We start from the raw sequence: 22,526 nt of genomic DNA on the forward strand, positions 1-22,526 counted from the left end.
ATGGCAGCGGTAGATAATTTTGTTGCGTCTAATTTAATACTGTTATGGAGAACCACACAAAGCTCCCTAATCATGGCACGGAATAAAGACTGGCCGGTCTCAGAGTTCAAATGTTCAGTCAGGGACTTAAAGTGGGAGGGTAAACTTCTTCAGACAATTTTTTTGCGATTGATTTCGCACTTTGTTTTTATCCATAAACTAATACACCCGGGAGGAAGGGGGTGGGGACTTGACCCATGTCTGTTTGCGATCAGAAACAACCGCATGCCAAAGTTTACCTAGTGGAACTTTGTTTTTACAATTTCACAGGAACAGTATGAAAAGATGCACTTGTTTACGTTCTCTGTTCATTGAACTTCATTGCTTAGAACAAACTAAACATGTATTATCAGTGACATGTAGCAAATTTGAATAAATTTTAGACAGAGTGAATATGTTTATCTAAGATTTATTCAAATTCACGACACATTTTTAAACAATGTTGAACTCATAACCAGCTGAAGGGAAAAAATCCTTGAATCAGTACGACCTATGTGCAACATAAAGATATACTAAAATAACATTTAACTATGTTGAGGAAAAGGTTGTTGTTATTCATCGGGGTGGATGCAATAATAAAGTGTATTATCGTTTGTCTCACGATGTAGTCACTTGAGATGTAGATCGCGACGTTTCGACTGCTTACTGCTAGTCTTCTTCAGGCGATAAGGTCGACTGATTGCACGGTATCATTTATATCACAAAGGTCGGCTGTGATTGGTGCATTTCGATCCTCCTAGTGTTGCATTGTTCCGGCGAGTAGCTGTTCCCTCAGTGGTCCGCTGTTGTACCGTTCTCCTGTTGTTGTGTTTCTTGATCGTGGGTATCCATGCTTCAGGAATTTCAATTCCACTATCCCTGTTGATGTTGTTAGGGTGAAGTCTTACGTGAATAGCTTCCTTGACCCTACGTGTGTACCAGTGAGGATCTCGATCAATAAACTTGACCTCATTCCAGATAGGATAGTGGCCGGTCTCGTGGGTGTGTTCAGAAACGGCGGAGGTCTGGGTACGGGCGAGTCGTATATCCCTGTCGTGTTCTCTGATCCTCTTCTGCATAGATCTCCCTGTTTCCCCGATGTAGACTTTGCCGCACTCACAGGGAACCCTGTAGACAACACCATCTTGTTTAGCCGGGTTGGCGGTGTCCTTTGGTCGTACTAAGTGTGACCGAAGTGTCGTGTCGGACTTAAAGACGGTGCGAATGCCTTGTTGTTCTAGGCAGCGGCGGAGAGACTCCGAAACTCCTTCGACATAAGGTAAAACGGCGGTGGATTTAAATTCCGCGACAGGCTCTCTTCTTGGGGTTGTTCGTGCCTTTGTGATCTTCTGTACAAAAGAGGAGGGATATCCGTTAGAAACAAGTACAGATGACAGATGTTTCTTCTCTCCAGCGATTACTGATGGTTTGGTGACGAGACGTTTAGCCCGGTCGTACAGACACTTCACAATACCGCGCTTTACTGACCGAGGGTGGTGTGAATCATACGCTAGGTACTAATCAGTATGTGTTGGTTTCCTGTAGACACTGGTGGTAAGGTGGCCATCAGGTTCTCTGTAAACTGACGTGTCGAGAAAGGCGATCTTGTTGTTGTTCTCGATCTCCATGGTGAAACGGATTGATGGTTGTTGACTGTTCAGGTGTTGCAGGAAGACGTCAACTCTATCCCGATCCAGGATGGTGAAAGTATCATCTACGTAGCGTTTCCAGATCTTAGGCTTGCAAAGTGCGGACTCTATTGCTTGTTCTTCAAATATCTCCATGTAGAGATTAGCAATAACCGCGGATACAGAGCTCCCCATGGCTGTGCCGTCTCGTTGTTCGTAAATCGATCCGTTGTACTGGAAGTACGTAGATCTTAATACGAAATTCAAGAGGTCCGCGATGGTGTGGTGAAAATAAGCTACCTTACTGGATTTTGTTTTACAATAAGAAAATCGATTTTTTTTTTGATAACATAATTAATTGGGATCAATGCAATTACTTTCTAGTGCTAAATAAGAATGGAGTAGGGCCTATGATCAGATCGAATCAGAAAGGCAAAATATCACAATTTTTTTTGTCTAAACATTCTCCACCAAATGATTAAATGACCTTTGTCGATTGCTGTTGAAATTACTATACTGCAATTTATCAAAAAAATATGATGAAGGATCTTCTCTTGAATTTATATATTTATCCCCAGTGTAGCCCCCTTAACAGTTGCTATAACAACCGTGTAGCTGGCTTGGTTGGCCATTGGCGCATGGACGAGCAAACTAGAAACGAGGTCGCTGATGACTCGGGTTACGAGAACCATGGCTCGGCCAGTGGCCCGGAACCTAAGCTGTCCAAATTCTCTCGCGGTCGCTACTTTGATTCCAGTGGTGTCATCTCAGTTCCTGACTCCTCCATTCTGAATTTTGGCCTTTCAAGCTTCACTGTCGTTGGATGGGCGAAGATTTTGGACGTCACATACCCTCTGACAACCTTTGCTGTCAGGAGAGGCTTTGGCTGTTATTTTGGTGCAGGTCGCCAAGGATGGGTTCCTGGTTGGGAAACAGGGCACGGTTACCGAGCAAATGGTCTTCATGTGTGCATACGGGACAAAGAAAGCAGAATGGTGCAAAAAGTGATAGCGTTTGATCACAGTTATCAGCCTGGACAGCTGCTTGGACAGTGGGTTCACTACGCGGTTGTATTTGATCGCAAACAGCAGAAGAAAGTGTTCGTGTACATCAATGGCAAAAAACAGTCAAGTGCTCTCGATATTTCAGCCGTGAAAGGCAGCGTTGATAACAACAAAGCTCTCGAGTTCGGCACTCTTTACGGCTGGAAAACCAAGGGCACACTTGACGAATATCGAGTTTACAACCAGGCTCTGGATGAGTTTGAAGTTGCTGCGATCTACAAGAACCACCTCGTGTAAGGAGCACCGAAAATTCAAGAAAGCAAGGAAATGACATTTAGAAACAATCGTGTAGTTTTTAGGTGCAGATGATAAGAAATCATGAAAAAATGGTAGCTTGACCTGGCTTCAACAATAGACCGTTAAAAACAGAAAACAGGGGGCTTTATTAAAAGTGGTTGGCGTGTTGACTGTCACTTCCAAACCTTGTATATTAGTCTTTGGATAACAATAAAGTGGGAAATCAAACGCAAACAATTGTGTGAAGTAGTTAACCCTTCCACTCAAAGGTCTTAAAACTCCCCGAACATTTGAAGCAATGTAAATAGAAAAAAAATAATCTCACTCCGGCCATTTTTCCCTGTAATTTATCTCTAGCACTTCCTCTGAATTTTTGATTGCACCATGCAAAACAAACATGACGTCGTGTGTCGTGGTTTTCTACTGGACGGTAAAATTATGTACTTAGAGCGAAACACACCGTTAAAGAATTCAAAATGGTAAGGTATAAACATCAAGGAGACTCGACCGATGGTAAAGAGGACGACTATTAATTAATGGCTTAGAAGCAATGATATTGTCCTTCGGGTTGCAAGAACGTCTGAATCAAAGGTCTGAACAAAACCGCGCCACAGAACCCTGTGGACAAGTTTAAAATGGACTTTCTCGTCTACGATATGCAAATACCGCTAGTTCAACCGAATGTATCGCTTAGCATTATCTTCTGGTCGCAGAACTCATTGTTTTGGTGTTATAAATTTTTGTGTTCTCAACAGATGAACAACAATGCGCATTTGGATAGCCCAGATGTAGGCTTACTTTTGAAGAACGCTTGTATCCAAGTCCCTATTTTTCATGAACACCATCTTTATAGTGTTGTTCACCTATTTATTATTACGCAGCGTCATATAGATATTAGCCTTATTGTTGCCGTTAAGTGAAGCTTACTGACTTCGCGCTTTCCTATAGGAACCGTTCGTTAAATCAAAGGTTTCGCCACAAGGACTCGTTTTGAAGCTTTCCAATATCACGCGTTTTGGCAGCCACACCGTCGTATTCATAGCGTTCGAGTTCGTTTCCCTTGGATAAACCAGTAGTTCTTGGGAGCATGATCGTACTTAACATGTCAGCTATTTTGTTATGCGGAATAAATTTACAATTATCGATTTAAAAATACCTGCATTATCTAAATATTTACTCAGAGCGCTGACACGTTTGAATATATACCTGAGCGATGTCGCAGAAACATGCCCAGGGGTTTTTCGCTCAGCCAAGCTAGGTTGGCTCCTCTAAACTTACGGTGGGGGGCTCCGTCGAGGTCGGGCTGGGGACATGACCCAAGCACTGGCCTATCTACTGCATGGTGCCTTCCGGCACCCAGCTGTCAAGGGGAGGGTGTCTTTTACTGACATATTTCCTTGACTAGACTTGAGTTTTCAGCGCTAAATAACGTTGATTGTGACTGTGTGGCTGGGCACTTTGCTCAGTTGTTTAATATTGCTTGAGGGTTCTGTGTTGAAAGGGGACCCTGCTGGAGGGACAAATGTCACGTGGTGCGTGACACTTCCTCAATCTCTTAGCCAGTAGGGGTGGGGGTGGGGATCAAGGCACTTAGGGCTCCTGGAGCTGTCTTGAGTTCTTTGCGGGCATGTTTTGGCGAAAATGATCAAGTACATACTAACTCGAGGGAGGTTTGGCGGAAAAATGTACTTCATGGGTCAATGCAGGAACATGCTCCTAGTCACTGTCATAACAAGAACGGTTCATAAATCACCTCTTGCTGAACAAAGTTTGCTTTTTTCCCTTGATGCGCCTTACTGACCTTCAAGATAAGCACATCAAGCAAGAAAAGTAAATTTGGTTCACCAATAGGAGAGATATCACTCTTATGACTTCCACTCGTAAAAGTATATTCTCTTATTTCAAGTGAACAGGTTTTGTGGCATGAGCGAGGGCGGCCGCAAGTCTTTATTCAATGACAGCGGTTGATTGTTGCGTCTTGCAGAACCACACAAGTTATGGCACGGAACATACTGGCCGGTCTCAGGGTCTCAAAGACCGCAAGGTTTCCAAGAAACGAGAAAAGTTCAAATGTTCAGGGACTTAAGACTACTTCAGACAAGTTTTCTTCCCGATTAATTTCCCACTTTATTGTTATCCATAGACTAATACACAAGGTTTGGAAGTGAAAGTCAAGACGTCAACCCCTTCTTTTAAAGCCCTCGTTTTTCTGTTTCTAACTGTCTATTTTTGACGCCAGGTCAAGCTACCATTTATTTTTTTTTTAATCACCTGCATCTAAAACCTACAGGATTGTTTCTAAATGCCATTTCCTTGCTTTCTTGAATTGTCAGTGCTTCTTACAAGAGGTGGTTCTTGTAGATCGCAGCAACTTCAAACTCATCCAGAGCCTGGTTGTAAACTCGATATTCGTCAAGGGTGCCCTTGGTTTTCCAGCCATAAAGAGTGCCAAACTCGAGAGCTTTGTTGTTATCAACGCTGCCTTTGACGGCCGAAATGTCCAGGGTACTTGACTGTTTTTTGCCATTGATGTACACGAACACTTTCTTCTGCTGCTTGCGATCAAAAACAACCGCGTAGTGAACCCACTGTCCAAGCAGCTGTCCAGGTTGATAACCGTGATCAAACGCTATCCCTTTACGCACCATTCTGTTTTCCTTGTCCCGTATGCACACGTCAAGACCATTTGCTCGGTAACCGTGCCCCGTTTCCCAACCAGGAACCCATCCAACGCGGCCTGCACCAAAATAACAGCCATAACCTTTCCTGACAGCAAAGGTTGTCAGAGGGTATGTAACGTCCAGAATCTTCGCCCATCCAACGACAGTGAAGCTTGAAAGGCCAAAATTCAGGATGGAAGAGTCAGGAACTGAGATGACACCACTGGAATCAAAGTAGCGACCACGAGAGAATTTGGACAGCTTAGGTCCCGGGCCACTGGCCGAGCCATGATTCTCATAACCCGAGTCATCAGCGACCTCATTTCCAGTTTGCTCGTCCATGCGCCAATGGCCAACCAAAGCAGCTACACGGTTGTTATGGCAACAGTTAAGGGGGCTACACTGGGGATAAAATGGCTTCCATTGTTTTTTAGAGCAAACTTCTAAGTACTTTTGGCCGTTGATGAGGCGAACCATGCCTGTTCTCATAGTGGTGCAAGGCTTTTCCTCAAACGTCAGAAGGTCCACACTCTAGATATTATGGGAAAACAGAGCAAAAAACGATTTTAGCAACGATTTTAACGCTAAATTTGCAACTTGGTTATTTGTAGTTGAAACCCACGGGAGCAAATATCCGTGATGTTTTCACCTCTCTAATTCTGCCTGTATTTCATGGGCCTTTCGTATTTAGCACGCAGTCATCATACGCACGTACAGTCGTACGCACTACATGCATTTCAATTCATTACATCTTTATAAAATATTCTCATTTTTCTCTGACGAAAAGTCTAGTTGCATAGTTTCTTAATTTAGCTTCAGACTTCTGATCCAGCTTGAGGAAATGGCTTAAAACTAGAATCGTTTAAATCTAATTTACCGATAATCATATAGTCTGCATGCAGAATCCAAATATAAATCGCTCTTTATGTCAGGTTTTAACGTGTGTAGGGTCTTACATTATTCTTACGTACGGTGCAGCAAGATGAACCAACGCAGTCGGCCATAGCATCACCCCACACTTCTCCGGCGACAAGGAATGAAACGATTAACATAAAAGTCACCAAGTTCTTCATCTTGTAGCGGATGTAGATTTACTTCTGTTGTCAATGGACGAACTGATTGGGCTCCAGTGATTCCAGTTGTAGTCAAACTGGCGTTCTTGTAGCTAGAATCTGTCCGTTATAACTGTGCCACGTATATAACCTAAATTTTACATGTATTTGACAGTGTCATCTTCTGTCATGTCTACAATTAATTAGAAGTGACTGCCATCTAAAACTCAAATCTGCTTTTACAGCTGGTATTCGAGAGAATAAAACAATCAAACGAGCAGTCGAGTAGAATTAAAAACAATCAAACGACGACAAAATAAATCAGTTTATTTAAGTGTTTAGCACGGCTGTACTAATTAGGGAGACTTAAAATAAACAAACAAATATTGTAGATTAACCAGAAACTTATTAAAAATCCCAACTTGTGGGAGGCCATCCAGGTAGAGGGAGTTACCGAATGATTTTAATCGTTAGAATAACCGGCAAATCTCAACATCTACAAAATAGCCAAATTTTATTTTTGTTACATGCGAATGCTTCGTATTAGCTTTATGATGCAAAAGCTGGGTGGTAATGATCGAAGGACTCTTTTCGTTCCCGCGAAGAACTCTTCGCAGATAAAAGCATCGATCGGCAAATTTTACTGAAGTGCGTTATGAATTTGCAAATCATGTTTACCAGTTTTTCACTCTGTCTGAAATTTATTAGAATTTGCCAAAAAAAAAAAACCCTTATTATCACGTACAGAGAACTTAAACACACACGCACTTTATATTTTCAGAGAAATTGCAAAGACAAAGCTTACCGAGATACATAAAATTTGGCCATATTTAATAAAGCAAGATTGGTTTATTTTCGCAGCTCTTTAGCGCTGAACGTATATCACCTGGTGTGACACTAACATGAGGGATGGGCGGTACCAAGGTATAAAACTGCTTCTTTCAATATAGGCTCAATTTTCGCCGCTCTCTCGGAACAGTCGCGTTCCTCCTCGTGAGGGTTGTCTTTTTGGGGGATAAGCGCGGGTTCATTCACGATTATCATCTCTGGTGTTTTCATGTCTTAGTAAACTGTTATTTTCAGGTGGTTAAAGGTAATTTTGTAAGTGGCTTAAACAACTCCAAATACCCTGAGCTCCTTAAAACTAACAATTAATTCTCGGGATTGGGGATTCGGGATTGATTTAAAACGAGGCTTGCGGGATGTGGCACCATCTCAGATCATGTCTGAATAAGAACAGCTGCCCTGAAGTAAATCAGATGTCCGGCCGTAGTCGCTTTGATGAAAATCGTCTACTAATGAGAAATTTAATTTTGTAGATGTAGTCATAGATCACTCTTCGTTGAATTCATTAAGGAGCCTTCATTAGATCATCGAATGCTGGATAGCAACGCAGAACACAAAGGAGAGGGGATGGGTCTGAAGGCATTTTATAATTTCCAGGGGGGAGGGAACAGGAATGTTGTCTCTTCCTTTAGTCTACAGACACCGGTATCGTTCCCAGACCTCACTCTGCATGACGGCGTGGACTCGAAACGGCTACAGCTACTTCAACATGTAACAGATACATAGTCATCTGAACGTGTTCCCAATATCAGAGGAATTCACCTTGTTATCTGGGAAGGTAAACCACTGACAAGAAAAAAACCGGTTTTGTCGGTTTATCTGACGGTGGGAAAGACGAAACCTGAGTCTATTCAATTTCGTAGGTGTAATTAACCTAATTATTACTAATGAGAGCCTAATTACTTTTCACTAATTACCTTTATTTATTTGCTAATTACTTCTTTTACAGAGTAATGTACTATTTAATTAATGAGTTTATGAGTTTGCTATCCTACCGTTGATCCTGTTGAATGGTGATGACAATAAAAAATAACGCAGTTAGAACATGAAAAGTTCCGAGGATAATGGTAGCAATAAAAACATGGACGTGGCCGAATTTCAAGTTCACTTCTGTAAAATGAATTTTCAAGCATTCAGAAAGTTAATTAGCGCTGCATGTCGGCAGAACTAAGAGGATAAACGTAGAAACAAAACCATGTACGTCAGCAAAACGTGACTGCAGTAAATGATTATCTCGGTCACAAGAAAAATACTTTAGTCCATAGTCCATACTTCACGTCGTTACAGCTAACCTCCTGAGAGCGCCATCGATACCCTGAACAGCGAAATGGACGTGAAAAGCGACCTTCTACAAGTTCCCAGGCAGCCTAAACGCCGATCCCACAGCTCATCTGGGTTACCAGAAGATTCATCACAGCAAAACCAACATCCCCCACTCTGCAAGCGTGTCTCGAGCGAGCCTAACATCCCAACAGCGCTAAGCAAGGATTTGCTCGAGGTATACCCTTGTTATATTCCAGCTGAAAGAAGACGAAGTCGTAATCAGTTTATGTCCTGCTCAGCCGACTATTTCAGCAGCAAGACCGGTCACGATTCCTCGAGTCGACTCACCGAACAAGCCAAGAACTTGACCCCAGAAGAGATGCATTCGCTAGAACTCGACATCTTCAAGCCTTTGGATTTCTATGAAATACTGTTTGAGAGAATGAAAGCTAAGGATGAGGAGACTGCAGTTTCTCATTCTGGGAAACAGAATGACCAGTAAGTAAGACTGAAAAATCCAGACATAACAAGCTGATTAAGTTCTTTTTCTTCAGTTTTTAATTTCGTGTCGTGTGATTTTCGTCAATATTTTTCTCTGTAAATTTCGTCGATACCTTTACAGTTCGATATCTGCTCGATATCGGCAAATTTAGATGTCGTGTTTTATTTCCTTTGAACAGTTATGTAAGCAATACCAAAGCGAATTTCCCTTGTAATGAAGCAAATTTCATAAGATGTGACTTCATTTAAATCGAATGAAAAAATAGTAGACGCTTTCCATTCAACACAAAAACTCGGAAAATTTCGAAAACATGATCTGCAGAGTAAGTTTAAAAAAATCGGGAAATTATTGAATTTCGGAAAAGCGAACGACTCAACGGAAAATAAGGAAATTCCGAGAGGGAAGTCAAATGGAATGGGAATTTCCGATAAGAGGTTGTCCTCTTTTCTGGAAATTTCGGGAAATTCACACCATTTTTTTTTTATCGAATGGAAAGCGCCCATTGCCATACTATTTAATTTAGCTAAGCATAAATTTCGGACCCTCCAAAAGTATCCATAAAATTTTACCGCTCAGTATTCAGGAACATCTCGAAAGTAAAGAAATGAAAGATTGTAACTTTGCTTTTTATTTAGAAACAATGGACTAATTAACTAGCATATTACACCAATTGATTGTTTGTTATGCTTTGGTGTTCTAGAACTGAACTATTTAGTTATGACATCTCGTAGAAGTTAACAGCTGATACAGTCGAATCCCTCCTAAGTGGCCATCCTCAAGGAAATTGGAGGCTGGGCCGTGATAGGGGTTCGAAACGTCAATTTATTCAAATTCAAACTTGCTTTAAGGCAACATAGAATCACATTGAGACAACAATAAACATGTGTTTGAATGTTTTGTCAGTGGTTTGTTTCTATTTCGGACTCTTACCCGTCGTCGCATTTTCCAAAAAAAAACTTGAGCCAAGCATTGTGTATTAAATATTGGGCGGCCGTATAATAGGGTAGGGATAATATCAGAAAACCCTCACTGGTACGACCAAAAGGTGGCCCGGCCTCTTAACAGAGGTGGCTGGTTAATCGGAGTTTTATTTACAGTATTTAATTTTACGGACAATAATTTCGGGACTTTGATCGACTGAGGGCTTTATAGAACAGGGGGTGGCCACATAATAGAGGTTAGACTGTAATAATAGGTAATAACAGCACTTCATTTATATGACGCCAGAATTCAAAAGACCAATGGCCTTTTACGGAACGTAAGAACAAAGATAAAAAATATACAATTACGGAAAATTATCTAACAATTGGATAGCAGAACGAAATGATAATTGTACATACTCTGATTCATGTACAAAACAGCTTCTTTGAAATGGTGTGATTTTATAAGAGATTTAAAGGAATCCAGCGATTCTGCTTGTCCGCTCTCTCATCTAGTAAAGTGATCAACAGTTAAGAAGGCTGGTCGTCCTCAGCTCTCTCAGGATTCCGATATGTGAAAGGGTGGGAGGTGCTCGTCCTCTCGGTCAGGCCGCTTAGGGGTGTAGATCACAGATTTTGGTCTCATTTAAGACGTTCAGGAAAAAATGCACTGTTTAGTCTAGCCGTCAAGTTATTTTCTTAGAGTTGCGAGTGAACAGAAAAGAAATAACGCTGACATACTTTTAAAATCTGTTTAGCATCATTAAAAATCATTTTTAGCTTGCGAGCAGGTTCTCATGTGCTGCGGCACGAAAGATGACGCCCCAATAGATGAGCTGGTGAGGCAAGCGAGTCGCACTGTAGTCCAAACTTGTCTGTCTGTATTTCAGTGTATCTCTGAGGAGAGTTGTTAGTTAGTTACCTTGGTGGGGTATTAAGCAAGCCTCTTATGGAAGTAGGCTTGTGTCAAGTTTGCTTTGAAGCATCTCTTTCATAGAGTTTCATCTTGTCGTTCGAGAGCCAACCGTGTTCTTTCAATTGCAGCTGTTCTTCCATAACTTTCCTTGCCAAAGGAGTTAAACTTTTGTCTTGAACCTGAGAAATGAAAATAAAATCACCATTGATTACTTTACTGGCAGCCTTCAATTGGTGTAGGAGATGCGCTTCAAAAAGAACAATATCATTGGTGTAAAATGTAGCCAGCCATTTTACGAATTTCACTCTCGGTGAAAAAGTCCCAAGGCTAAAAGACCTTGGTAAGGCATCATCAGCACATTTTTCGACAAACATTTCATCGCTCTCCTGTAGTATGTCATCGACATTTGATCGGAGAGGCTCGAAAGGACACCAGTTCATGACGATGATGTTGTCCGGAAATAGCTGAGCTTTCACTGGGCCAGAGAGGATAACGTCAGAAAAATACTCTCTTGAGCATATCTTTATCCCCACAGAACTGGTCTTGGATATTTCAGCCTCACCATTAAATTTCTTTTGAACATGGTATGCCAAGAAATCGAACTCTAAAAGATTTGTTTTATCCGCAGAACTTGCAAGATCCGCAGGAGTCGTGAATCGTTCTCGTTGTACACTGGGATAATGTTCTCTGACATATTTTCTGGCATATTCTCTCAGTTGTCGCACAAGACCTTGTCCTCGAAGCTCGGCCAGAATTCGTTCCGCTCGACGGATAAATGTCCGACCTTCATCTACCACAAAGCATGCTGTTAAACCGATAAGTTTGTCGCCAGAATAAGCAAGTAGAAAAACCAAATTGTCCTTCTGAAGCCATTTGTGAAATGTTAACGAAAGATAGTCCAGTCCATCGTAAATTCCTTCCGATAGTTTTACAACTGCATCGAAATCGCCAAACTGGGCGAGGCGGAATGTTAATCCAGGCCTTGTAGCATTCGTACCTAAACAATGGAATCCAAATTGCAAAGCTTTAGTTAAGACTGAAAATCAATCAAAGTATCCGCTGTAAAAACTCAGCAACCAACGACAACGAGAGATATTGCAGTTACCTAGGAGTAAGAGAAGGTAAAGGTAAGAGAGTTGATCCCCATGCATATAGACCTTATTCTCGATGGAATCGAGTTATTTTAGATATGGCATCCAGTCCTCCCACAGTTAATGTGGTTATCACCTGTGCCGCGCAGATACATTTCTGAATCCCGGTATGATCTAAAAAAATGATTAACATCAGGATAAGACCTACATGGGAGGTTGACTCGCTAACGCTTCTTCTCTCTTTCGACCTCTCTGTCTAGGAGTTAGTATTTTGTTAAACTCCTAAAAGTGCGTTCTCTGGCTCGCTCATTCTACATGTCCTTTGTCTTGAGTACTACAGCCTGCGTGCGGGCGTTAACTATTTCCTTTCACATGGAAAATTTAAGTGACATCCTCCTGATCCTGACTCGCGGATTCAAACCGTAGATTAAATAAGCAAGTCTGTGCTTAATTTCAAATTTTGATACTCTTGGGCACTGAAATATTCACTTATCAAATCATTAGATATATTGCTACAATGCTGGATTATCGCGGTACGAATTGGGCACTCACGCACGCGAAAACTGCTGCGACCTCCGTCGTCAGACTACCCTGTGAGCAGAGTTACTTCGATCTTCCGCAGATACCGACTTATTAAGGAAAGATCCAAGCGAGTCAGCTCGACGGGTATATCGAGTTATTTGCATGAGTTAAGTCAATAAGCCAATGAGATCAAATGTCTATTAAATATCAAATGCTGAGTCGCTTCGATCCTACTTGTATGTATTCCTCGTTCTGAAGAGAAACGCTTACTAATTACATACAGGCAAAGACGTAGTCCTCGTTTTACAATAAGCACCAACTGCTTAACGAAATACCTTCATAAGCGTATTAGCTAATTTTGTATTCATCCACCGCGGACCATGTTATCGGTTCTGCTTGGTCGGGTAGTCTGATCGAATTTGCCCACGAATCTCGCCAGTTCGAGGTAAGATGGAACAAAAAATAAAGTACCACTTAGAATATGTAGGCTACTTACCAGCAATAGCTTCCATATCATTTCAGCTCATGGTTCATTTGCCCTCCGATCCCGCGACCGACATCGACAGCTCCAAGAGCATATACTGCTGGCAGTCTGTTTTTCTCTCGAAATTCAGCAGGGTTTTCCGGTTATGAGGAGTGACGCTTTAGCGTAAAGGGGAATGGGTCGAGACATGCGCGCGGCACGCACGAGAAGTTTTTTCTCGTCTCGCCTTCTTCCCCACTCGGCCACTGCCATAGCACCCTTTTGTACCGTTGCAGTTATGTCCTATGTAGCAGACATGTCCTCTGACGTAATGTGATATACGGAGCCAATCATATCATGTGTTCTATCTAATAACACGCAGCATAAGACTGGTAACTAAACTCCGTTGCAGTTGGGTCTTCGAGCAAAATTGATTTTTGGAGGGGTGGCGTTCGGAAGCAGTATTTGACTTTGTATGTCTCTACTCTGAACCAGAGTGACTCTGAACGTAAATATGCAGCGACTATTTGCAAGAATGGCATTTACCTCACAAGATTTCTATCGAAAATTGACCGCTTAGTGTATTTTCAGTTTCAAATTTAACATGAAAGTTCGATCGAAGATTTAAACAGTGGTTGCTCTCCGGTTTGCGAACTGCGTGTTCCCGGCCAGCCAATATTAAACTCCGCGCTTTGATTATCCTCAAATTATTCAGATCGTTTAATGATATTACAGAGGCAAAACAAAATTTCTGAGAAGCAGTGTAACCAATTTTAGTTTCGGTGCTGTAAAACTACCACTCAATCTGCGCAGTATTTCTCTATTCCCAATCTTGTCACTCACACGAAATCCGGTTCGCGAAAGCCCTCTTCTCAGTATAAGTTTGTTGAGGCTGACTGAACCTTTTTGGGTAAGCCATCTCCTGTAGCATCGAACATTTATTACAGAAATTTTCTTGTCGAGTAGATTTTTATGGCCGGAGTGCTTTCTAACTGTTCCTAGTTCGATTTGCTTTACAAAACAGCAGTAGTAGTCAAAAAACCACAGAGCACTTTGTGGCGTATTGAACACACCACAGAGCGCTTTGTGGCCTACTCAAAACACCACAGAGCGCTTTGTGGCCTATTCAAAACACCACAAAGCGCTATGTGGTGTTTTATTTTGGGATTTAACATGCTACAAAATAATTTGGTTTTTCCAATTTTTCACACCACAAAGCGCTTTGTGGCCTATTCAAAACACCACAAAGCGCTTTGTGACCTATTCAAAACACCACAAAGCGCTTTGTGGCCTATTCAATACACCACAAAGCGCTTTGTGGTCGTCATCGTAATCATAGCGATTCTGTCAGTGGAAATTATACTATGTGGACAAAACTGGCAGAGGGGTTCTATTATTTTGACAGGGAGGTTGGCAAGATTTTCGCACCACCCCTTACATTAATTATGCATGCAATTTTTTGACTGACTCGTTCTTTTCACGATTGCTGTTTGAGTATAATGTGATAGTTTGAGATAGTTGCATACATAATTAATGTATGGCGCTGTACGGAAATCGTACCTGGAGGTTAGCTGAGTGCTCTTAAAGAAACCTCTGAAAGGAACCAATAGATTTTCGCAAACGTGCTGAGCAAGTTTATGTTGAACACTATTTCAGTTTTTGTTTTTAGAAAGAAATATCACCGAACCCCCGATATAAGACTTGATACCCTTAAAAGTACTCGTTATGGTTATCTGAGAGAGCACTGACTGCTAATGAGATTTGCATTCCTGGGATCGGCTGGAACTAGCTACAACGGGTACGTGTTATTAACCGGGAGAGACGATGAAATGAAAGCAGAAGGTTGAAAATTAGGAATTCAGTGATACCTCAACCTATCACTTGTTTCGGTTAGAGAATCTTAGAGGGATTTATTATGTTCATTGATTTATAGCTCTATTGTTAGTCCTCGTTTGTAGGCACACCCCTCAGGAATTTACCATTGAACATGGAATGAAACTTTAGTCGGATACTGATATGGGTATTTCTTTTTTTAACAAGTTTATGGATCTCGCCGTGACATTGCAAGGCGAAGAACTCGACCAATGTTTTACCAACACGGACCTCATACTAGTTCAATAACATAATTCAGTTATGACAAAGAAGATTACAAATCTTTTTTTATTTATTTATGGCTAGACTGGAATTTATACAACTGGTGTTTTCATGAGCAGGTATAATTACCATTATCACTATCAACTGGAATCTTATAGATCTTTCTACACACGGGCGAACCAAAACAATCTGACTTGTGACCTTGAATTAATTGGCTTGAATTATGTGCAATGCTCACGTATGATACAAACCGTTGCTTTATCCAAACATTTTCGAAAATTATATTTTAGGGCATGTTTTTAGCCTGTGTTGTAAAACCACTATAATCTTGAGATTTGTATTGTTACAAAGGCAAAATAACCAAAGTTAGAATTAGTCTGAGAAATTCTATTTTTGACAGATAAATGCCTTTTGGACATACTAATATAATACTTATCATTGCATTTACAGTGGTGCACTTCTAACACAGACCACCAAACTAATTTTTTTTCATCATTTTTTGACATGTTTTCAACAACTTTCCTATGGCTTCCATTCAAATCTGGCAAATCCAAATTATGAAAAGAAATGTGAAAGGTGGAGTTGTCGACTGATCAACAGGTTACATGATGCTTGATATTTTCACCATTCATGCATTTTGATTAGCTTATTTAAACCAAGGAAGGTGGACGCAGTTAGTCAGGCACGACTGTGGCTGGGTTCTTATTACAAAGATGAAAAGTTCTGTCACTCTTTTGTCCCTTAAATCTAGATCCAACAAACTAGTCACAGGCAACACAGTGATTTGTGGTTCATTTAGTAAAAAAAAAAGTAATGACATATTTTCTTCAGCCTTTGAGCTTGGGCTAATTTGAATAAGCTGTCGTAAATGTAGAACAATCAAAACAATTTCAGACTCATCCTCTATTTACTTAATTATTACTTATTAATACATCTGTTAAAGAAATCCTGATAAAAATTTAAAAAATCTACGAAATAAATACTGATTTTATCACTGTCACTAAACTCATCCTCTATTAACTTTCTGTAGAGGTGTTCATCATCATTGTCTTGTTCTTCTTGCCCTTCCACTTGTTCTTCTTGATCCTCTTGTCCTTCTTCTTCTTCTTTGTCTTCTTCTAACTCCCCCTCCTCCTCATCGATCATATCATCTAATGCCTCCAGGTATGGTTTGGCCAGGCTATTAAAAATATGGAGATGGATTTACTTCATTAATAGACACAACAATATTGTGGAAAACTGAAACTTTCTGTGAAGGGGCCTGTTGCGGCTATTTCGTGTTTTCTTTGTGTCCTTTTTTGTTCCGTATGTTGATGTATTTTTTCACATTCTGCATGCTTTTTTTCTCGCGTCGTATGTAAATTTCGTTGCGTATATATTTGTGTTATCCTTTCATGTTCATTTAGTGCTAGTTTATCGTCCGGTACACTTGTATCTTCTTGGTTCCCTGAACCCCGTTGCCAGCATTTTGGTAAGCCGTTTAGTTTATCGTCTGTTTGTGTTTTCCTCTTAGTTTTCTGCCGTCTTCAGTTAGTTATTTGTAGTAATTCGTTTCATGTTTATCTTTAGGAATTTACCTTCCTCCTACGGAAAGTGAAATAAATTTGCTGGACTAATTGAAACTCGCTTTAAGTTGTGTCTGAAGTCGGTCCTTTGCCTCTTCAGGGCCCATTTCTTGAAACTTCCTGGCTATTCAAGGGCTTGTCAACTTACAAGGACCGTTTTCAGGCTGCTGTTTTGGGCCCAAAGCACCAAACTACCTAATGAAACTGAAATCAGTTTTTAAAAAGAGCATTGGAATTACAATCTAAAGTACAACAGTAATGTTATTATAATTCAAATTATAAATATTCGTACTGTATTTTGAAAGTGGAAGTTTTTTCACGAGGAATGTGAACGCCTTAAAGAGATCTTTTCCCGACTGTGCTATCCTGACGACCTTGTGCAGTCAATCATTCGTAGATTTATTGAATCAAAAGTGTCCGAGGATTCACATACTCGAGTGGCTGATAAAAGGCGCATTTAATCATATTCACATGTTAATTTGCGCCTTAGAAATATTAAATATTATTATTATTATTATTATTATTATTATTATTATTATTATTATTATTATTAAAAGAGAAGCCCCAGTCAGAATCGTGTTGCCCTACAAGGGACCGTTCATTTTTTATGAGGTAGGGGGGGCTGGTGGGATTTGGGGGGGGGGGGGCCATGCGAAAAAAATGGCTTTCGAGGGGGGGCCATCCCAAAAAAATAAGGGAAAAAGGGGGGGTCACGTGAAATATTTTAGTAAAACTTTAAAATGGCATAATGTTTGAATATCAAAAAAATTGCTATAGAATAAACATAGAAGGCAGGATACAAATTTATTACAAACTTTCATTCTGCTTTAAAAAAACGTTTGGCGACAAAAAGCATTTGTAGCTACTGAAAAGAAGTATTTAACACTGTTATTTTCGAATGCAACTTTCACCGGCACTCATCTTCATCTCCGCTGTCGTCGAGTTCTTCGTCGCCGCTTGTGCTGCTATGGGAGTCTCTTTCACCAATGCTGCAAGAAGCAGCAATGCTTTCCGTCAGAGTGTACTCTTCAGGGTACATGAAGGTGTAAACATAATCTCTGACTTCCCGCTCAAGGTTGGTGGTGATTCTGCTTCTTGCAGCATTGGTGAAATAATTCCCTTCCAAGAGCTGGGCGATGTATGGCCCATCTCTTCTAAATATCGACGTGGCAACATCCTCAACTTTAAGACACTCTTCCGGGACGGCCGTTCTAGGAGGGTACACAAGGCATTGTGGAAGATCATTTCCTAGCGGGTTTCCAACACAGATTCCATAAACTCGTTGGACGTTGTTTTCAGTCCGCTTCCTCTTTCTTTCATTTGACTTTCTGCGGTTTTCTTTTTTCCTTCTCCTTTTGTTGATGTGCTGTTTGAGTATGCCTTTGAATATGCTGTTATAATTGCTCTTCTTATATTCTAGTGCTTCCATGTCCTGCGTGACCTTCGTCAACTTAGCTTCTGTACATTTGATCTGTTTTACATTAAAACTGTGAGCAAATTCTTCGCCCTGCTTTAAAGCAAGCCCATTGGACTGAAAGAGTGTGGAATCGTGTTCCTTTACATCTTTCAATATGACATTCAACTTTTCCACCATTGCTCTGTGCTCTTTGATGGAGAAGTTCAGTTTTCTTCCATCACTGGGCTTCAACTGGTACCCTTGCATGGAAAACTCACTCGCCCTTTCTGAACAGCCATCCGCACCTAGAAAAATTGCTTCTTTTGCTTGTAAGATGTCAAACTGCCTGGATCGTTCAGCTGTAAACCTTTTCTTAAACAACTCGTCGCTTTCGCCATTATTGCGCATTTTGGAATGAGCCTCTTTCATGATGCTCATGTAGTAATGCGCTCTCTCCCCGATTGGATTAACAATATAAAGAAGAAAGAGCATGGAAGTGGCAGGCTGGTTTTATCTGACCCAGAGAGCGTTGCTCTATTTGCAGATAAGTTTATTCTCAAATCGAAGTTTGTGGTGGATTATCTTCAGAATCTTGAAGTGCTGGAATTTAAAAGCTAGGCAAAAGAGAGCAGAAGAAAAGGCAAAGTTAAGTAGGGAGGAGGATTATCCTTGGACTGAGTTGTGCGAAGGTCTAACCAAGCTTAAAAAGTTACGTGTTCCAGAACTAAACAAGTACTCAAACCACCACGGGCTGAAGCAGCATTTGAAAAGCAGCAAGAGTGAGAAAGTAAAGGCAATTGTAAGACATTCATGCTTGCAGCAGAAGAGTCCTCTCAGAGCTGGCCAACCAACACTGAGAAATGCCAGGACATTGACACAAAATGACAACAGGGCAAGTGCTGACAGCAGTGAAACGGATGAAAGTGACAATGATGAGTATGACAGTGATGCCATTGACTCTGGGGGAGGAGATGACTCAAGTGACGTCATTCTTGCATTCATCAATTCAGATGAGGAAGATGCCACTGAGAGGCCAAATGCCACACGCTCAGGGCGAGCCATAACTTCTCTTTCTTTTGATTTGTTTTTTAAACAACAGCTCTCTGTCGTATAGAGATTGTAAATATTGTCTTCATAGTGAGCACAATAACGTGAAGTAGGGGGATAATAGAGAAATATTAAAAAAGTTGAAATCTAAATATTGTTTGTTCAATTTTTTTTTTTTTGGGGGGGGGGGGTCATCCCAAAAAATGACCGCTATAAGGGGGGGCCATGTGAAAAAATTGATAAGCTGAGGGGGGGTCATGCGATTTTTAAATGGTGCTTCCCAAATCCAACCAGCCCCCCCTCCCTCATAAAAAATGAACGGTCCCCAAGGACCAGAAATCTGCAAACGTAGTACGTAAACAGCTGGCTGACCTCAGTCGGAAGATCAACGCAGATATTAACCCAGTTTACACAAGTAGAAAGATCAAGGATGAAATTAAGGTCAGGGAAGACAAGCAGCCTCTTGTTAGTCAACAATGCGTGGTGTATTCATTTCAGTGTGGCCTGTGTGATGCAGGCTATGTCGGTTACACGTGCCGACACCCACACCAACGAATTGAAGAACACAAAGGATCGGCAATCGGAAACCACCTTAGAGAGCAGCACGATATGGAGCCAGAAGACATCGCACAGAGTTTTCGAATCTTAAGAAAGTGTCAGAACAAATTTGGCTACCTTATTTTTGAAATGTTTTTTTTTTTATCAAAGAACTGAAACCAATGCTAAACAAACAGTGCGATTCAATTCGCGCCCAATGATTTGTTTAGAGCAATTCTTGCTAAGATTATTTTATTTTTCCATTGTATATTTTTAACACTTTTTCACATATTTTATCACATTTTAGCGTTCGCCACATTTTTATCTATTATAAGTTGTTTTTAACATATTTATGGCTATATGCTATTGTAGAAAATTTACTCACTTGAAAATGACCTCGTAGAGGTCGAAACGTCGTGACTTTTTAGCGCTAGTTTTTATTTCAAAATCGATTTCTAAGAAACTACTTATTAACATACTGTATTTCTATACCTAACTGAGAAAACCAGTTTTTGATTAATATGATGCAAATGGACTTCTCTATAAACTCACTTCCTTCAACTTAATGTCTGCTAATTTTTCACGCAAATAGCAAACCACCAGTTGTGATTGCAGTTACCCGTCTCACTCTACATAGCAATTTTCAATTTGGTTTCAAAATTAACTTGCATTTGGGTTTGCATCACTGTGCTCTGTTTTGCATCCTGTACTTTCTTTGTTGCGTTGTTTGTAATATTGTTAATACTCTGGTTCTGGTTTCAAGGCACTTCAATGAAAACTGTTCAGACATCACTTCCTTCCGCATGAGATGAAGTAATAGTTAAAAGCACATGCCATTTTTGGTCTGGGACACTGATGGGGATTCCTGGACAGGCCCCCAGAGGAGCTCCCATCTGCTTTCAAAATTGCATCATTAGCCTAGCAAAACTAGTGCCAGTCCTAAACCCCACATTAGAATTTAAAATCCTTAAAACTCATAGTCTTGTTGTTATTGGGATAAGATGTTCTAGGTTCCGAGCTACTTTGTCTGAAACACCTATCAAGATTAGAAGCCACAGATTTAGGAAAGCCATTCCCTAACAGAACGTTTTCATCATTGTTCTTTGTTTCTGAATGAGAGAGTCTATTTCACATATACGAGAAGCCTGGTGCAACAAGGCCTAACCCAAGTAATTTTGCCAAGTCAACGTACTTGACTAGAAAACGAGACATTCTGTCCAGTGTTTGTGTGATTCCTATAAATGTCAATGGATGTTCTTTTCAGAGAAATGTCCAGGAAATGGATCAAGCCATCTTCAAATTTGTTGACTGTAAAACATGTCAGATTTATTTGGTTTGTCCATCAACAGCATATCTTCAAAATAACGTCCATAAAACTACTCATTTATAAGGCCACTGTCAAGCATTTTACGAACAATATCATTTTTGAGTTCTGTCATGATAAAAAAAAAACAACGGCCTAATGAAGAACCCAACAAAATGCCATCAATTTGGTTGTCGAGTGCTCTCTCAATTAATTTGGTGTTAATCAATTTATTGTCATTAACTCCAAAGAAACCAATCTGAACAACTGTCAGGGCTTGCAAACTCCAGTTCCTCTTAGAGTGAAAACAAGGTGTTTTCCTTCCACATCTACATGGGAGAGTATCATAATTTACGTGGGTGGTGGTGGTGTATCGAGTTGTGCTTGACAAACCCTTTTCATTTTTTATGTTTCTACATATAGCAATATAAAGGAACTGTTTTTTAACTGTTTAATAGCAAACCACTTTATTTTTAAAAAGTGCCTGTTATTTTTAGTTAAAGTTAATTTGGCTAACAATTCCTTTCTATTTAAATGTATGTTGCTTGAAAACTGTGATCTGGTGGCCCTAGATGCAATTTGAGTTTTTCTGTAATTTTGAAAAGTCAAGCCCCACTGTTTGTTATTAATATTGTATCAAAAGGATAACACCATTCTTATCATGGTTATTCTATTGATTCCATTTCATCATTACTTAAGGTGGTTCTGCAGTTATTGTGGGCACACTACCCCATGTCAAAGTTTGCAACATAAATTTTGGGGCTTTGAAGTGTTGGCTAAGAAATTTTGGGAAATATCTTGTCTTTCACTCGGTGATAATGTTACTTAATTCCACTTACTGGGGAAAATATTTTTATTCTTACTGGTGTTTGACTGGACCCCATTTTTTGGACAACAACACTACCAGTAAAAAAAATTTTGCTAGCATACTTTTACTCAATTTCTGGAACCAGCTTATTCTGACTTAATAAAAACAATGCCCAAGTTTTGGGGAAATCATTTGAGCAGAAGTTCAGAAGTATTAACTTAAAGGTCAAAGACATGTAAACTCAACTCTAACATTCACTGAAAGTTTCTACAGTTGACTCTAATTTCCAAAACAAGCCATGAACCCAAATTTTGTGAGAAGCTTGCCCCAAAGCTTGCTAAATAAAAGTGGCTAGTCGATTAGTGATCGTGCGAACCATAAAAAGCATTAATCCCTAGTTCTTAAAATACTATAAAATGCTTGATAACCTCATTGAATTTTCAAAGATGCATTTTGCAACAGTATTTGGAAATAACTTTTGTGTCAAAGTCTTGCCACACAAATTGTACGGTGCAGCAATATTTTGGCTTTAAGTTTTACTGTTGTGACTCAAAAAGAAATGGGGCACTGTTGTCAGGATTGTAAGCTACTCCC

At 40.3% G+C, this 22,526-nt stretch overlaps 3 protein-coding genes across 4 annotated transcripts; 1 reads left to right on the top strand and 2 right to left on the bottom strand.

Annotated features, from left to right (window-relative positions):
* Positions 1–1,962: 1,962 nt before the first annotated feature.
* Positions 1,963–3,649, top strand: LOC145469794 (uncharacterized). Its single transcript, XM_081453604.1, has one exon. The coding sequence runs from the start codon at positions 2,183–2,185 to the stop codon at positions 2,945–2,947; it is 765 nt and encodes a 254-aa protein (XP_081309730.1). The 5' UTR covers positions 1,963–2,182; the 3' UTR covers positions 2,948–3,649.
* A 394-nt stretch (positions 3,650–4,043) lies between these two features.
* Positions 4,044–6,795, bottom strand: LOC145470065 (uncharacterized). Of its 2 annotated transcripts, none has more exons than XM_081453897.1 (2): positions 6,579–6,795; positions 4,044–6,138 (listed from the first exon to the last, which is right to left on the bottom strand). In XM_081453897.1, exons 1-2 carry the CDS (start codon positions 6,678–6,680, stop codon positions 5,287–5,289), a joined length of 954 nt encoding a protein of 317 aa, XP_081310023.1. In that variant the 5' UTR covers positions 6,681–6,795; the 3' UTR covers positions 4,044–5,286. The 2 variants fall into 2 exon arrangements, with proteins under 2 accessions (XP_081310023.1, XP_081310022.1); XM_081453896.1 differs by having other exon boundaries at positions 6,564–6,795.
* A 3,082-nt stretch (positions 6,796–9,877) lies between these two features.
* Positions 9,878–12,146, bottom strand: LOC145470363 (histidine N-acetyltransferase-like; the record flags this gene model as incomplete). The annotated part of the gene is made up of 1 exon (XM_081454198.1): positions 9,878–12,146. A coding segment is annotated over one exon (990 nt), but the record flags the coding sequence as incomplete, so codon positions are not given.
* Between the last annotated feature and the right edge of the window lie 10,380 nt (positions 12,147–22,526).

Source organism: Orbicella franksi, chromosome 15 (assembly GCF_964199315.1).
Source record: "Orbicella franksi chromosome 15, jaOrbFran1.1, whole genome shotgun sequence".
In the NCBI taxonomy this organism is placed as follows: Eukaryota; Metazoa; Cnidaria; class Anthozoa; order Scleractinia; family Merulinidae; genus Orbicella; species Orbicella franksi.